Below are 18,455 nucleotides of genomic sequence, written 5' to 3' on the forward strand. Positions count from 1 at the left end.
GCTAACATAAACAAAAGTTAGTTGTTGCTCCATATCATAATATTCCTTATTTTTTTTATGGGAAATATTGTTTTTTTAAAGGTAATGTATATATACAGGGGTTATTTGAAATGCAGGCACGGCATTTCAAATAACCCCTGTATATATATACATTACCTTCTTTAATTTTTATTATAATTTTATATTTATATTACTGTTTATATAATTTTACTTTTCTCATCTAATAGTTCATTATAAATAATTGCTCTATACTTGGCATTTTTCTTTCAGAGCTTTCACATCCTAAAAAACTATTAGTTTTTATCAACCCTGTTGGTGGACGAAGACAAGCTCAAAGGATATATAAAGAAAAAGTGGGTCCGCTGTTTGATTTAGCAAAAATTGTTCAGACAATAATAGGTTAACTGATATATCTATATATATTTATTTATGCCTACAGCGTGAAAAATAATGCTTGATGTATTCATGTATATACATACGTATGTATGTAAGTATGTATGTATGTATGTTTGTATGTATGTATATATGTATGTATGTATGTATGTATGTATGTATGTATGTATGTATGTATGTATGTATGTATGTATGTATGTATGTATGTATGTATGTATGTATGTACGTATGTATGTACTTTGTGTTGATAATAGCTCATTATGTTTGTGTAAATGTGCTTTAAAGATGTAATTGAATGGTTTTAAATATTTTTAACTTAAGCAAAGATTGCACAGTTTTCCTTCAGGTTTAAATGGCTGCTCCCTATCAATAACTATCTGTGTTTATGTTTATAATTCAACTGTCTGTAAATAATAGTAGATTTGTTTAAGTTTGTATAATTTCTGCTGCTGAAATACCTGACGCTCTAAAGGTTCCAGATGCAGTATAAATAAATCAAATCCAAACAAATAACAAAAATAATAACAATATGATAAAAATGTAAAATATAAAAATACAAAAATATAGACTTATTATCTTAAAAGCCTTGTTTAAACAATTATAAAAACCTTTATTATAATTAATATATAATTTAATTATAAAAACGCTTTTATTCAAATAAGACTTAAGCAAAATATCAATAAAATCAGTTATTAAATGCTACATCATGGATAAATTGACCAACTGCATTATCTCAACTAATGTTGTAACAATGCCCTCAATAGTATCTCTAACCTGATAAACTAAAAAATTAGAATTAATCTTGTTATAAGTCACTTTAAATTTTATTAGATGAAAATTTAAACCATCTAGTTATTGGTAATACCAGAGATTCGTAGACTTTATATTAATTATAACTCTTTTAAATCACAATGTAATAGTTTTCAATATAAAACAAAAAAACTTTTTTGTTTTTGCACCTAACCTTTGCACTGTGCTCATAATTATTTTAAAAGAAGTTGTCATCCACATTTACCAAATAGGTTTGAGACCGTAAAAATAGAAAAATTATAAACAAGCCTTTTTTATAAAATATTAGCTACAATTATTAAAGGCATTTGTCTGAAGTTTGTTTTCAAAAGAGTTTAATTTCGTGCATTTTTTTATTCTTACTTATCTTTTTTGAATGCTTTTTGAGTTTCTAAATGACTTATACTAATTATATTTTCAAGACAATAAAAAAAAATTAAACCTTTCATAAAAATAAATATATTGTAAAAATATAATGTATGGCGTTAATACAATTTTTCAAGAGCTATTATAATTTTCATAAGTTGTATAAGATAAATTTATTTTACTTAAAGATTACAAACCTATAGAAGAAAAGGATAATGCAAGTTTAAAAGATTTCTTAGGTAAAGTATCAAAAATAGGATATGTTTTGCAAAGAAAAGTACTAAGCAAGCCCGTTTGAAAAACCACTTGAAAAAATATGTACTAGGCATAGTAAAAAAACAAGATAGAAAAACAATGTTTGGCTGAGCACCATATAAACAAAAAAAGCAATATTATAGCTCATAGAAAGTTTGTGAATAATCTACCTAGCAAGTTTTGGATATATGGTTAAATAATTGCTGCTCTATTAAAAAAAGAAACTTATAAGAACAAGATTTCTAAATATTTTAACAGTTTCATGGCAATGATTAAAGGAAACTTTTATTTTATCCTAATCTAGTACTTTTATGAAATAAATTGCTTTTTCTTATGCAAAATAATATTAATATTAAATGACAAAATTATTTAAAAAAAAAAAATCAAACTTTGAGAACCTTTATCAATTTAAAGATTTATTACCCTAGCTGAAAACCCCATAACCATGGCATGCCCATTATAAAATAAGCAGAAATAGCTATTGTGACTGCTTCAGTAAAACAAGGAGTAAATGCCAGTCTTGAAACAGTGTACTTAAGTTTTTTTAAAGCTTGAATGTCCAATCCAAATCCTGAATGCAATAAAATAACAGCCAATGCAACACTTTGTAAATTTGAAAACCATTGTGGATAAATATCTTTAGCAAAATCAATTTTAGCAAAATTTCTTAAAATAAGTCCAACAACCAGCATCCCAAAAATTATTTAGTATCTGCTTATGGCGTGTTCGCTTTGCTAGTTTTTTTGAAATATATTGCAAGTTATTTTAAAATGTATTTAAATCTTTCAAAAAGAATGTACCTACCCTCAACTTGTTTCCCTCTGGTAGTACTGTCCTCAACTTGTTTCTCTGTGCAGTGGCCTTGTTCCTCAAGGTGCTTGTTTTGGAACTAAAGAGTTGCAAGAGGGTTGTAACCACAGTTAAGTTGTCTCCTCAACTGTAGTGGTATTCTCAAGCTTGTGGAGGTGATTAGCATTTATAAAAGAAAGAAACTTATAGGAACAAGATTTCAAAATATTTTAACAGTTTCATGGCAATGATTAAAGTAAACTTTTTTCGATGGATGGAAAAAAGTAAACTCGAAGTTGCTCAATTAGAGCTATAACATTAAGAGTGATATGACAATTTCAAGTTGGGAGCATATAAGTGGTTGTATATTGATAAAACAATATTCATGTTGTAAAACTACGTGCAGCTTTAACAGAAAATACTTTATATATAAGTGCTACATATTCACTTCAGGTATGTGTGATAATGTTCCAACAAAATTAGTTTTTGTCAAACTTGTACAGTCCGCTTCTATTTAAGTCCCAACAACTGCATCTTTTCTGTTCAAAATCAAATTTTTCTGGTTATAACAGCTTTTGACACCTAATTTGAACACTATGACACTACCTAAAATTTTTAACATTTTCTTTAAACCATTATCAAATAAACTTTATCAAATATGTTTTACAAGATTTGGTAGTATTTTCTATTTAAAAACTACATGTAGTAGGTGATGTTTGGTGCTAAGTACATTAAGTACTAAGTACATTAATAACTTAAGTATCTAAGTACATTAATAACTTAAGTATCTCTTTCTTGGCATATGCGCAAAGAATTTCTACAGCTGTTTTGATGTTTATTGGAGTTTTAAACTTTTTAAAAAATCTCCCCCATTTTGTTTGTTATAGTTTTTTATATCTTTATATATCAACATTAGAACTTTAAAAGTGTTTTAAATTGTGTTTTAGATTATTAAAGATTTTAAAAATTTAATATGCAAGTGACAGGATTTGAACACTCATGTTGTACTTTTGAAGCGCAGCAAGCTAACCACTTCAACCACTAAGACATTAAACCGCCAATTTTTAACACTATTGAAAAAACAAAAAACGGAATAACTTTATAAAATGGCAAATAAATGCTTTGAATCAAAATTAAGGAGATTTTGCCGCAATGCATTTTTTTTTTAAGTCAATAGATATGAAAAAAACCTAAAATGTGGAAGAGCAAGGATTTCAACCACAACATTTTATTTCACAATGCTGCGACCTAACCATTTCGGCCAATAAAAAATACTGTTTGGTGAATGTTTTAAAACTATTTAATAAACGAAAGACATTAAAACAGCAAATAATGCTATAAATCAAAATTATGGAAAATTTTGTCACAATTCAATTTCAAAAAACGCTCACAAATGAGTAACAGCATTCAGTATTAAAATATTATAGGTTTAGCCACCTGTTTCATCTATTTTTTTAGAATGTTAAATTTAGCAGAGTAAATCTGTTAAATTTAACATAAAAACAAAAGTGAATGCAATTAAATTTTACTCTGTCAATTTGCACAAAAAATTGAAATAAAAACAAAAAAAAATTAACAAAAAAAGATACTTAAATATTGTTAAGTTGATCTCATTATTTTTCTATATCATCATGATCATCATCATCATCATCATCATCATCATCATCATCATCATCATCATCATCATCATCATCATCATCATCATCATCATCATCATCATCATCATCATCATCAATGTTTTAAAACTATTTAAAAAACGAAAGACATTAAAACAGCAAATAAATGCTATAAATCAAAATTATGGAAAATTTTGTCACAATTCAATTTCAAAAAACGCTCACAAATGAGTAACAGCATTCAGTATTAAAATATTATAGGTTTAGCCACCTGTTTCATCTATTTTTTTAGAATGTTAAATTTAGCAGAGTAAATCTGTTAAATTTAACATAAAAACAAAAGTGAATGCAATTAAATTTTACTCTGTCAATTTGCACAAAAAATTGAAATAAAAACAAAAAAAAATTAACAAAAAAAGATACTTAAATATTGTTAAGTTGATCTCATTATTTTTCTATATCATCATGATCATCATCATCATCATCATCATCATCTTCATCATCATCATCATCATCATCATCATCATCATCATCATCATCATCATCATCATCATCATCATCATCATCATCTTCATCATCATCATCATCATCATCATTATCATCATCATAATCATCATCATCACTATCAACTAAACAGAAAAAAACTAAATAATTATCACAATCTTCACTTATACTTCACAAACTTTAGTTTATCATTATCTCTGTTTGAGCACCCTTGTTTCTGGGCTTGCATGAGTTGGATGTTTCTTCATAATACATGACCTTCAGCTTCTTTCCTTAAATGCTACATGCTGATATTTAATCATCTGCAACACCACTCTTCTGACACACCCTGTCAGATACATTACTACTCTCAATCTCAGTCTAATATAATTACTTCACTTTAAAAGTCACACTAAGCTTCCACAGTTTCAAAAAAACATGTTTTCATAGTTTGAGATCCTCAAATAATTAGCTTATTAAACATTATTTGAGAAGATAAGTGAAATTGTAAGCTTTGTTTATTTTTAATGTAGTTATTTATTTTTGATAATATATATGGCTGAAATCTCAAGAATTACCATTTTTACATGTGTCTTTTATGCTTAAACCATCTATATAGTGCTACTAGATCTTTTGTTAGCCTACGAACTGTACAAAAAATAGTTAGCTCTTTCTAACAAACTCCATTTGGTCATATTTTAGTACTTTCTACTTGTTTTTTCTTGAATTTACGATCCAAAATATTTCTTTATTTTATTAAATTTAAACATAATCCTAACTTCTTTTTCTTTAATTCTATTTCTTTATTTTCAAGCATAATATAGCTCTTTTGGTAAAGCAACACTGAACTTTTTAGAGTGCCTCAATAGGGTGTAAGTGATAAAAAATCAATGGATTTAATGCAAGAACCTGATGCACACTAACTTTTACCTCAAAAATAACACTCTCTCTTTTATTTTCTTTTATCTTTGAATGCTGTTGTGACATTTTTATTAATTGTCATGACAACTGTTGCCAATCATATTTCAAAACTTTTATACCTCAAAGCCCACTACAAAATACATAAGCTTGTTCAAGGCCCACAAATGATATTGTCAAACATTTATTTTTTTTTCAAAAATCTTTCTAGAACTTGCTTTACACTAAATATTGCATTTGTTGTTTCTTGGCCTAAAACCAAACTGCATTGTTATTTATTGATAGATACACTGCTAATTATTTTGTTGTTAATAATATCTTTTCTACCTGGTCAAGCAAAAATTATTTGTTTAAGTAATTAAATTTAGCAGATTCAATTAAAATAAAGTAACTGTATAAAATAGTTTATATTAAATTTGGATGCACTATGTCACTTATAAATCACAATGCTAGTTATGTGATGGTAGAGCTCTCACTTTGCTGAATATGATGAATGGAAAGATTAGAAATTACAGACAAATGTTATAAAATAGAAATGTAATTAATTTTTTAATTTGTGGATCTTTAAACAAATGTGATGGTGGTGTAGCGGTAGAGCGCTTGCTTTGTAAGCTAGAAGTTCCAGGTTTGACCCCCACCACATTCCTGTAGTACTGTGCTTAGTTTGTTTTTCTGCGCAGCAACTTTGTTTTTCAAGGCTTTTTTACTATTCTTACCAATGCCTTGTCCCGTATTGTACTCCAGATCCTTTTATATGTGAGGTCCAGCACTTTAAATACTTCTTGCAATAGCATTTTTAATTACCTGTTTTTATACTTTTATAATGCTATTAAAATGTTTATATGTACACATTTTTTAGATTAAATGTTACGAGTAAAAGTCATATAACAGTTTAAAAATAAAGATTACAGACTATGAGTCGTTTCATTACTTTTTTATATATTAATAATACTTTCTTGGTAAATTAATGTTTATGCTTATTATTGTTATTACTTACATGTACGTTTTAGTTACTGAGCGTCAAGACCATGCAAAAGATTTTCTTAACACTGAGGATATAACAAGCTATGATGGGTGTGTTATTTTCTGTAACATTTTTTGGTTACAAAAAGAAGTTTTTATTTTTATGTTTATGTTGTTATTAAAGGTTGAAAAAAAGTAAGAATCAATGTTTATTTTGTTTATTTTAAAATATTTTTTGCAAAATACCTATAAATAATAGTGTGACATCAGATAACTTATTGTCTCATATCACATAGTTTATCACAAGCAACTAGTTGTCTCATGTCTTGTTTGTCATTCACAACTATTTGTTGCATGTCACCTTATTTGACATTGGCAACAATTTGGTAAAATTCGACTTAAATAAACTGGCAAAAAATGTTGAGGCTAAGTTTAATTTGTTGTCAAACTTTTAAAGATTTTAAGTTAGTAATATGTTTCCTGTTACAGTGTTATTTCCGTGGGTGGAGATGGAATGTTTAGTGAGGTAATGAATGGTGTTTTAAAACACAATTGTGGTCATCATACTGTTAAGTTAGGAGCCAATGCAAAGCCTATTCGCTTAGGGATAATTCCTGCTGGTATGTTATCATTTTTTTATCAAAACTTTTTATAATTATTAGTGAATGTAACTATAAAATATTCCTTAGAAACTTATAATTTCTATAAAAAATGCAATGAAAAGTATTTGTTTGTTTTTATCTACACAAAAATATGTAAGTTAATATACATTTTTGTAGCAATTTCCATAGAAGTTCTATTATTAATTAAAGAGCTTTTTCTGTCCTGGGACATACGAACAACTTTTCCTATTATCTTAAAATTGTTTTTTTTTTGTATATCTTTTTATATATTTTATGACTATAATTTTATAAATTTTTGCATAACAACATTTGTAATTATAATTTCACTTATTTTTTATTTAACAATTTTTTTTGACTGGTCTTTGTAAACCCATTCAAGATTTTTAAAGGTCATTTTTTTAGGATGCATATTGTTTTCCGTATATCTAAATGAGTACTCAGACTGTCGCATTTTCTTCAGGTGTTACGGAAGGAATTATTATATATTATTATTTATAGTCTTTATTTGTTCTGTATTTATTTATTCTGTGTTTATTTATTCTGTTTTTGATATACTGAATAAGTATATTATTTAAATATTGATGTGTTACACCTATAGATAATATATCTAATACATCTATAGATAGTTACTAAATATAGATGTGTTACAGATGTGTAAATATAGATGTATTAAATGTAAATGTATTTAAATATAGATGTGTAGATGTGTTGATTTAAATCTTAGCAATGACATCACAAATAGTTGGGCGCTTTTTTCTAACGGTTGAAAATAACTTTTTGAAAGAAAAAAAGAAAAAGGGAAAAGAAAACATTTATATATTAAACTAAAAATAAAATCAACAAAAAAGAAGAATAAATAAATGATTTAAAAGAAGAAAAGAAAAAGATATATCTGAAAGAAAATAAGTAAAAAACTAATGAAAATAGAAAAACAAAAAAACATTAATGAATTAAATAAATATAAAAAGAATGGCAAAAAAAGAAAAAAAACTATTTAAACATCAGAACCTTGATTGGCAAATCAAGATTTTTTTTTTATTTATTCATATATTTCTTTAGTTTTTTTTCATATATTTCTTAGAAATTTTTATTTTATTATTTATTTATTTATTTTTCTTCAGTTTTTTAGCGTATATAGTTTGACTTATTATTTTTTGTTAGTCATTTATTGTTTGTTTTTTTAATTATTACTTATTTTTAGTGATATAAAATTTTTTATACAACTATGTATTATTTGTTTTTATTTTCATTTTTTCATTTTTATTCCATTTATTAAATATGTTTTATTCTACCGTGTATTGTTATTATTTTTAATCTTGATTTTTTTTTTTTTTTTTTTTTTTGCATAAGGTAATTTTTTGTTTTGTTTGTAATGTTTGTTGTAACTTGTTTTGTTTCTCAAAACAAAAAGTTACAACAAACATTACACACTTTCCTTTTTCTGTTTATATTTTATTTGGTCACAATATTTGCAATATATTTTGATTATTATATTATAATAACTATGATTAATATATTTACTAATTCTTTATAATTATTTTAACAATAGTCTTTTTTATGTCATTGTTAGTTGTTACATTTTGTCAGTTTATTACTGTTTGTAAATGTAACTTTGTATATATATATATATATATATATATATATATATATATATATATATATATATATATATATATATATATATATATATATATATATATATATATATATATATGATTGATTGATTGATGGTTACAATAGATAACTGTTTTTCAAATAACTTTGAAAAATCATAATTTTTTATAATATACTTTATGTTGCTATCTTTATATCATTCAAATTTATTTATGTTGCTATCTTTATGTCATTCGAGTTTATTATAAAATTAAACATTCAGATTTTAAATTAACATGCAAATTTTAAAATAAAATATTTTAGGATCAACTGACACTGTGGTTTATTGCACAACTGGCACTAATGATCCCACAACATCTGCACTTCATATTCTCTTAGGTATATTGAATAAAATATTTTTTTTAACGAATAATGCGTAAGTAATTAATAAATATTTAGTTGTTACATGTTTAATTGATAGTAATAATAATAATAATAATATTAATGATATCAATACTAATATTATCAATAATAATAATATTAATAATAATAATATTAATAATAATAATAATAACAATAATAATAATAATAATAATGATAATATTAATAATAATAATAAAAATAGCTAAGAGAATACTTAGGCAACTATATTTGGTCAGTCATTAGAAAAAAAAATCATTTTGTAGATTTTTTTAAAGTGTTAAAAATTAAAAAAAAAAAAAATATTAAACACTTATTGCAAACAATTGTAAATTCTTCACATAGTTTTTTAAAAACAACAACAAGTTTTCTTTTTTTAAATTTTATTGCAAATTTCAAACGATTTGAATTTTCTCAACATAAATTTGCAAAAATTTTAATTAAATTGTTTGAATAATACAGATAATAGCTGATCTTTAAATTGTGATAAACAATGGTAATCAACTAAATAATTATAAAATAATTTTTACTTTGTGTTTAGCCAATTTTTTGGAAGTGATCATTCCACACCGAACACATCAAACTTTAATAAATTTTTATAAGCAATTTTGTTGAGCACATTGTTGAGTATTTTGTTTATGATTTATAATGGTTTGATATTAAAGGTTTAAGATAATTTTGTAGTTTTGTAAGATTACCAAAAATGTTGTTTAAAAGAATTCTTATAATTAAAGAATTGTTTACTTACAGTGAAATTGTTATAACCTTTAGAATGAATGAGATTTATTAAACTACTTTAGTAGTCTTCTTAACTATTGTGGTCTTAAGATGTTCTAGAGTATAGAAGAAGTAATCAAAGTAACGAATATGTATTAGGGTGGTCCAAGTTTTAAAAATTATTTAAAATGCAGACTCTACAACCCTAAATATGTTCTAAATAATGAAATAATACTGGAATTAAAAAATTATTGAAAATTTTTTTTTTAGGAGTAGCTAAAGTCTCTTAAACATCAGACTGGCCTCTAATATTATCAGGAAAAAAGCCCTTCAAAAGTATATCAACTTGGGTCTCAAAAGAAGCAAAATTTTATTAAATCTTTCAAAAGTAATTATCTTTTAAAAAAAAATTATTATTTTAGATTTTAGATTTCACTGCCTTGAAAAAAAAGTCTTTTTTCAGAATTTTTTAGCTGAAAATAAAAAATATGCATTTTTACAAAAAAATTTTGTTATTTTTTTTTCTTAATGCTTTTTATAAATTAATAACTACTTTTTAAATTTTTATAAAATTTCGCTTCTTTTGAGACCCAACTTGATATTCTTTTTAAGAACTTTTTTTCTTGATAATTTTAGAGGCCTGTCTGATGTTTAAGAGAATATATTTTTTTTCAAAAATTTTTTCAATTCCAGTATTATTTTATTATATAAAACACATTTAGTGTTGTGGAGTCAGCATTTTAAATAATGTGTAAAATTTGGACCACCCTAATATGCATAATAGAAAAATCTAAATATTCATACAATTTTTTTTTAAATAAAATTTTTTCTTTTAAAGTTTCTTTTTTATAAAGTTTTAATCTAAATTATTTACCTTCTATTACTATTTTTAACTTTACAACTCTAGGTTCCTCAGTTTCACTTGATGTTTGCTCTGTCTCAAGTGTTGATAGATTTATTAAATATTCGATATCATTAATGGGATATGGCTATTTCGGTGATATTATTAAAGACAGCGATAAATTAAGATGGTGTGGTCCTAATCGCTATGATATTGCTGGCTTCAAAAGATTCATGAAAAATAAGTATATAGTTTTTATTCATTTAAATTGTACAATATAAAATATTCACAGTCATTTAGAGTAAGTTTTGCTGAATTTTAACGTTGTGTTTTACAATGTAACATTCTTCTTAGTGTGACTCTAAACAGCTTTCCTATTTAAGGTCAAATAAATGTTAAACCATTAAAAGAAAAAAAAAAGGTTGCAAGGTGATGTTAAAAGCATAATAAAGATGGGAAAGTGAACATAGAAATATAAAAAAAGGTGGTAAGGGGAGGATAGAAACATAAAAACAGGTGGGTAGTAAAGAGTAGAATGTGCTTTTTAGATCTTTGTAACTAATAAAAGTTGATGTTAAAAGTTTATAAAAAGATGAGTTTATGTACTTAGATGTAGTTTATATAGGGGAATAAACTCTTGTTTTAAAAAAAGTGAAACAAAATTAAATGTTTATCAACATTACATTTTTAAATTTGACTTAAAACTAAAAACTACTGACCGGTTAGGGTGAAAACAAAGGTGCAAGGTGGTTAGGTTGTAATCATGTACTATTTAAATATGAATAAGTTTGTTATAGAAAAATACTTTTTTTCAACTTTTTTTTTAATTTTTTTCTAAAATGATATCAGGATTACATTTAGAGAATGTAATATGAAAGGTGACTGTGCTAAAAAATCTGCTGATTGAGGTTGTCTTGCAAAATTTTATCAAGATTTAAGTTATAAAATAAATGTTCAAGGAAAGAAATTTATAAATAACAAAATAACTACTGATGGTTTGCAAGCAAAATCTGCAATAGTAATGCTATAAAAGGTTGACAGTTTTGCAAACCACTAAAATTTTTGTTTTCGCAATCAAAGTTTTTGTTTAGGCAAAACTTTTTTTATTAATAAAAAAAATAGTACTAAATCAAACCTTTAGGCTATAACTTTTAGACTGTGGGCTTCTGCAAAAATTAGCTAAAATAAAAAAGAGCTGGGTTTTGAGTGCTCTAAGTAATTATATAAATTTACTCGAATATTTTTTACCATATCTGAGCTAAATTCTCACATTCTCAATTTCTCATCAGAGAAATTGAAAATGTGAGGAACAAAAGCACTAAAATAAAGTTAACCAAGTTAACAAAGTTTGAAGAACTTTTTATCTAGTTTTATATATTTCAATAACAAATAAATACTAGCAGTAAATGCCTTGTAAAACAGAAAAAGTAGAAGCAATAGCTCTGTTTTTAGGCATTTATTGCATATAAAAAAATAATTTTTTAATGATTTATAATCATTACTCAAAGAACTTTTTAATAATATGCTAATAAGCATTTTATTAAAAAAATCGAAAGTCACAGTCTCTATTTTGGTGTGATTTTTAAGTCTTTAAGTCTACGTTGCAATCTGCAGATTTTTTAATTTATTTTAAAAGAGTAAATGATGTCGTTGTAGAATTTCGATAAAAAATCTAAAATTTTTTTGTCTTCAAGTTATAGAATTTTTTTATTTATTTATAATAGATCACTAAAGAATTTCTTTACTTATTATTATTATAGACATTTTTTTTTCATTATTAATTACTAAAGAATTGGATTAGTTATTTTCTAATTTTTGCCAAATTTACATTAAAAATATGAATAAAATATTTCCGATATATTAACCTTGTTTACTGTTATAAATTTTTTTTGTGTTCTATTAAATCTTATTAAATGATTATTAACTTTATCGAGATTTTGTTAAAAAAATTATTTTGTGTTATTTAACCGTATAAAAGTAAAACAGCATTTATCTGCTAAACTTTTTATTTGTTTTTACAAATATTCTCGTAGTTCTTATTTAGTCATACAAGAATATATTTAATGAAATTTATTTAGTCATACAAGAATATATTTAATGAAATTTATTTAGTCATACAAAAATATATTTAATGAAATTTATTTTGTCATACAAGAATAAATTTATTTAGTCATACAAGAATATATTTAATGAAATTTATTTAGTCATACAAGAATAAATTTATTTAGTCATACAAGAATAAATTTAATAAAATTTATTTAGTCATACAAGAATATATTTAATGAAATTTATCTAGTCATACAAGAATATATTTAATGAAATTTATTTTGTAAAACATGTGTTGCTTATTTTATTTTTAAACTTAAAAATTTTTTTTTGCTAAAGATTGCATTATCGAGTCAATTTTAAAATTAAAATGGTTTAATGAAAAAATTGTTATTGTCAATTTTTTTAATACTGCATACATTAGTATAGATCTTAAAAAAATGTTACTTAATTTGTATTACTTGTAGCGGCATTTATTTTTTTCAATTCAATTCAACAAAAACATTCTTTGTTGCATTGAATTAAAAAAAATAAATATCGCCACTTAAAATAATAAAATTTTATGTGGCGAAAAAATTAAAATTTTAGCAGCTGATAACCTTGTCAGCTATTTTGTATTTTCAATGTATACAGGTTTTCTTTGCCTTTTTAAAAAATGTTCTAATTGATATGGAGTTGCTGACAATTTAACCGTTTAGTTATTAGAATCCAAATGCAAAATATAACAAATTTTTTATATCCATATGTAAGTTTTCAAAATTTATCAATTTGAACTAAATTGACATAGTTATCAATATTTTCTAATTAAAAATTAAAGAATTTATCAAATATCTCTAATAAATGATACCTTTTACCAAAATTATTTATTTATTAAAAATTAAAGAACTTCTTAACTGTCATTTCACTAGGAGAAAAAAAATGTTGTAGCAATAAATGGCCTAAATAAAACTAGTAAAAAATTCACAATGTTTACATAAAAAATACGGTGATCAGCGTCTTTTTTATAAATTTATTATATTTATGAGTGTGCCATATAATTCTTAATTTCATTTGGTTCTTGCGCTTTATAAAAAATATTCTTATGCTTAGCTTTCTTTGAAATTTTTAGGAAAGTCATACAATTGATAAAAATTGCTTATTTTAAAAACAAATTAAACAAATTAAATAATGTGATTCAAAAAAAAATATTTTGACTTTTCTAAAAAAAGATCTTACAATGGCATCATTTTTTATACCAAAAATTTTTGGGAATTAAGCTCACCTGAATAATTTATAAAGTCTGTAGATTGCGGCATATTTTTTAAAGACTTAAAAAATCACATTAAAATGAAGACAGCAAGCATCAACTAAAACTACTTTTTTTTGGTATAGGTTTTATTATTTTGTTTTCAGAAAAATTCAGTCCAAACATTTTTTTTAAACATTCTTTTTAATATGAATACAACTTGTCTCTTCACTTTATGATCCCTTTAATACACTTTAACACCCAACATGTACCTGTTAGTACTTTGTTCAAGTTCTTATTTTTTCTTTTCTTTTTTTTACAAAATGTCATTGAAATAATGTCTTGTTTGTGACAGCTTAAAGCTTGCAGTGATTGGTGAGTTTTAACCAAAAAAACTCACTTGTTTACTGCTAATAACTTTTGCAATGTTGTTGATATATTTTATTGATGATTGGTAACACTCTTACTGAATTCTTTACTTTATGTCTTTTCTGATTATCATTGCTCTCATGTTGTGCTTGTCTTTCTTACTCCTGATTCCATTCTAAAATCTTTATACCTCTATAATATCTATAATCTCTATACCTCTATAAATCTCTTATTTGGATTTGTATGGAATACTGTTTTGGGCTGGTCCTTTTTCTCTCTATAAGAAAAAGCTCAAAAACATATTGTTAATAATCTGCTCCGAATGTTAAGCTTAAGCCTCTGTTCCATTGTTTTAAGGTTGCATCTAACTTTTCTACAAATCCTACAATGGTCTCTGCTCAAGTAAGCTATTATCACCTGTTTCATTAACAAAAATGAAGTCTTGCGTAAGTTGTCAATTTTGCCGAATTTCATCTTTTTACTGTAGCTGTTTCTTCATGCTTAACAAAGTTTTATTTATGCCTATGCATCTAAAAATCTGTGCTTTAAAATTCTCTCTCCTCTTTATGTTTTCTTGACACATAAGGTTTACAATCTTTCAAGTGTTCTGTCATTTTCTTGCCCTTTTTTTTTTAGTTTTCCTTTTCTTTTTCTACTTTATTATCTTATCCTTAATTAGTAGTTGTTTGTTTGAGTGACTTTAATTTTTTTTTTGAAAATGGAGAAAAGAACAACTGCGTTATAATTTATTAAATAAGCACAATTATTCTTATTTTATTGGTGTTTAATAAGTTTTTCTTTCTTTCTCTACTGTTGGCTAATGATTAAAAGAGTAATTTTCAAATCTTGAAAATTTTTAAAAACTTTAACAATAGTAAATTAAAGTATTTTGGCTATGTTGCTTTGAAGAAAGTTATTGTAAATCTGTGCTTATAAAGTGCTGTACCATCATTTTTATATAATTTTTTATAGTACTGTATTATTATTGATACAATATTATATCGACTGATATAATATTGTATCTGTTAAATAATATCATTGTCAATCAAATCAATTTGTTTTTGCCACAAGAAAGGAAGAAATGGATTTTAAGTAATAATAAATTTAATTTAGGTTTAACAAAGGAATAAGATAAACACATTTTTAACTAATATTGAAATCAATTGTGTAATTAAATATATATTTTTAAATTAAAATATAATTGCTTTATCAAAAAGGAGTTATTTAATTTTAGCAGTTTTTGCAATAGGACATAAACTTTGAGTTTCCTCTTACTTTATATATTTCATATAATTTTTTTTTCTTTTTAACAAAATATTTAATGCAATTATTTTTTTTATTTTTATATATCTGTTTATATATTTGTAATGAAAAAAAAAATTATTAATTACTAAGTATCTGTAAATATTTTTATTAAAATAGAGTTGAACTAAAAAAATATAAGAAACAAATATTATTTATGAATTTTATTTTGCGTTTTGTTACTATAAAATAAATATTTAATTATAAAAAAAAAAATTAAATAAAAAAATCCCTACTACCTACACACAGATTTATAGTCAAGATAGTAAAGGAATTCTACAATGACATCATTTACTAAAACTCTTTGGAATTAAAGCACATAAATAAATTAAAAAGATAGTAAAGGCTACGACCAAGTCTAAGACTAAAAGATTTTAGCTCAAAACCAAAACTGAATGCTTCAAGGCATTAAAAATTCAACCCAAGACCAAGAATTTAAATGTTTTTATAAGACCTAGATCAAGACTTAGGTTCTTAGAATACCAACAAAATAAAACTCATGTTCTCATTCTTTAAAAACTCATTCCTTTAATTGATCTAATTATTTACCATTTATACAGATTACTTAATAATAAAATAAAGTTATGCATGTATTATATAATTATGTTATTGTATATTGTGCAGTGCAGTGTCTGTAAAATATATATTTAATAATAACAAGAAAATAACATATTTTTTTTGTATTACTAAAAACAAAGTACCAAAGACATGTTAGGCCAGTAGTCATATAATATAGTTACAAAAAACAAACATAAAAACTTAAAGTAAATTTTATATATTCTATTTAAGTACATAAGTATTCTATGTAAGAAGTAAAACAGACAACTATGCATCACTTGATTTCACAACTTATAGTCTTAACTTAATTACACTTTTCCAGGAATTATGATTAACAGTAAACAGGATACAGCCACATTTTCTTACCCAGTCTGGCACGATTTAGTTACAAAATTAAATCTCCCTGGCAGAATATGCAGTCGACTGGTGCAGAAAAAGCTGGAATACAGAATAGCTTCTCTAGCAGTGGATTCATAATATTGTAATATTCTGCAGATTGTGCTTTCAACCATGCCTCTATTCCAATTGCTCCATGCAATTGAAACTATTTTCTCCAAGAAAGCAGTAGCAATAGTGGTTGGTGACAATAGAACAATATTTTGTTGTTGCTGTTCATTTCTCTGACAATATTTTGCATTTGAAGCAAAAAACGTTGGTTTACACTTGCTTGAAAGAGTCACCTCTTTACCCAGCTCCATTACCATATTAATCCATTTGTTTTTGCATCTCATCTTCTTGTGTTGTAGGTGCCAATAAATCTTGAGTGGAAATTATGGTTTGTAACTTGGCTGTAATAATGTAAACTGGGAAATATTAGAATGTAATTATATTAATTAACAAACCACCATTAATTTTTCATTCTTTCTTCAACAACTTAATAGTTCAAACTAAAATTTTGTTAAAAAAATATTCAAATAAAACTTTTTTATTTATTTAGGGGTTGTCCGTAAATTACGTCACACTTAAGGGGGATGGAGGGGTTAGTGGTGTTGTGACAACTCAAATGGAACTAGTTACTAAAGTGTTACAATGTTGTGACAAGGGAAGGGTTCTAAAATGATTAAAATTACGTGGCGTAATTTGTGGTTGACTCCTTACATGCAATATGTTCACAAACAAATCTTTTGACATCATCCTGTCCAGGATAGTCTTCCTCCATCCAAAGTAATGAATAACTAGGATCTAAGGCCAAAAGGTAAAGAGGTCATAAAGTAAAGCAATGGAGAAAAATTTGAGTTCTTCTTGATTCTTTTACCTGTTGGAAAAGTCTTATTGTTCTACAACAAGCCACCAAATCTGTCACACAAAAATTTAACAAATTGTTAATCAGTGAAGTGTGATACTTGACAGTTAAACTGTATTAAGACACTTGTGCAGTCAAAAAATTGAAATCACAACACTTCCTTTTGCTGGATAACTATCACCCAGCAATGATTTGTTGTATATAGCATCTTTTTTAACTAAAAATTTCCACAGAAAAAAGGTGCTTTGATTTGTTAAAATTTGCCAGATTTAAGCATTTGGCTTATAATATAATAAACTGTTAACTGTTTTCAGTTGATTTTGTCCATTAGCGTAGATCTTCCACATTTCTTTATCATCAGCTATAATAATATGTTCAGATTCTCCTTCACTTGCATTTGCCTATAACTCACTGAGCACATCAAAAGCTTTTTTCATATTGGAGGTGTTATCAGTGACAACACATCTTAGCTTTATTCTAATTTGATTTTGCTCAATGATGTTATTTAATTCATCTGCAATTAACTAGTCAGTATGCCTTTGTTTGACTGAAAGAAAAGCCAAGAACTTTTTTTGTTTTGCGTGTGTGTGTTTTAACCATAATTATTCATTAACTATAAAAACAATAGCTAAAATTATCAAAATAAGAGGATAGCAACATCTTAACAATATCAACGCATTGATTCTTTACAAATAATACACTTAGCATGAGTTTTCAACTTGACTTTGACTTAATCACTTTTTATTTTATTTATAAATATTATTTGTTTATAGATCATATACTGGCGAAGTCAGTTTTATTCAAAAGTTAGATTACACTAAAAAGTTAAAGTGCACAGCAGGGTGAGTTTGTAATTTTTTATTATTATTTTTTTACTTCAAGCTTAAGTGTGCTGAAAGAATGTATGTATGATTCTAAGTATGTATGTATGTATGTATGTATGTAT

At 25.0% G+C, this 18,455-nt stretch overlaps 1 protein-coding gene across 3 annotated transcripts in view; it reads left to right on the plus strand.

Annotated features, from left to right (window-relative positions):
• Positions 1-18,455, plus strand: part of LOC101241227 (ceramide kinase) — a 65,467-nt gene that overhangs the window by 13,984 nt on the left and 33,028 nt on the right. For 2 of the 3 annotated variants that reach the window (XM_065818449.1, XM_065818450.1), the window contains exons 3-8: positions 271-399; positions 6,620-6,683; positions 7,062-7,192; positions 9,113-9,187; positions 10,833-11,010; positions 18,283-18,351. In XM_065818449.1, the coding sequence (XP_065674521.1) occupies positions 271-399; positions 6,620-6,683; positions 7,062-7,192; positions 9,113-9,187; positions 10,833-11,010; positions 18,283-18,351 (646 nt within the window). Of the gene's footprint in view, positions 1-270; positions 400-6,619; positions 6,684-7,061; positions 7,193-9,112; positions 9,188-10,827; positions 11,011-18,282; positions 18,352-18,455 lie in introns of all 3 variants that reach the window. The other variant, XM_065818451.1, reaches the window with a different exon arrangement.

The sequence above is a fragment of the Hydra vulgaris genome, chromosome 14, assembly GCF_038396675.1.
Source record: "Hydra vulgaris chromosome 14, alternate assembly HydraT2T_AEP".
Lineage (NCBI taxonomy): Eukaryota > Metazoa > Cnidaria > Hydrozoa > Anthoathecata > Hydridae > Hydra > Hydra vulgaris.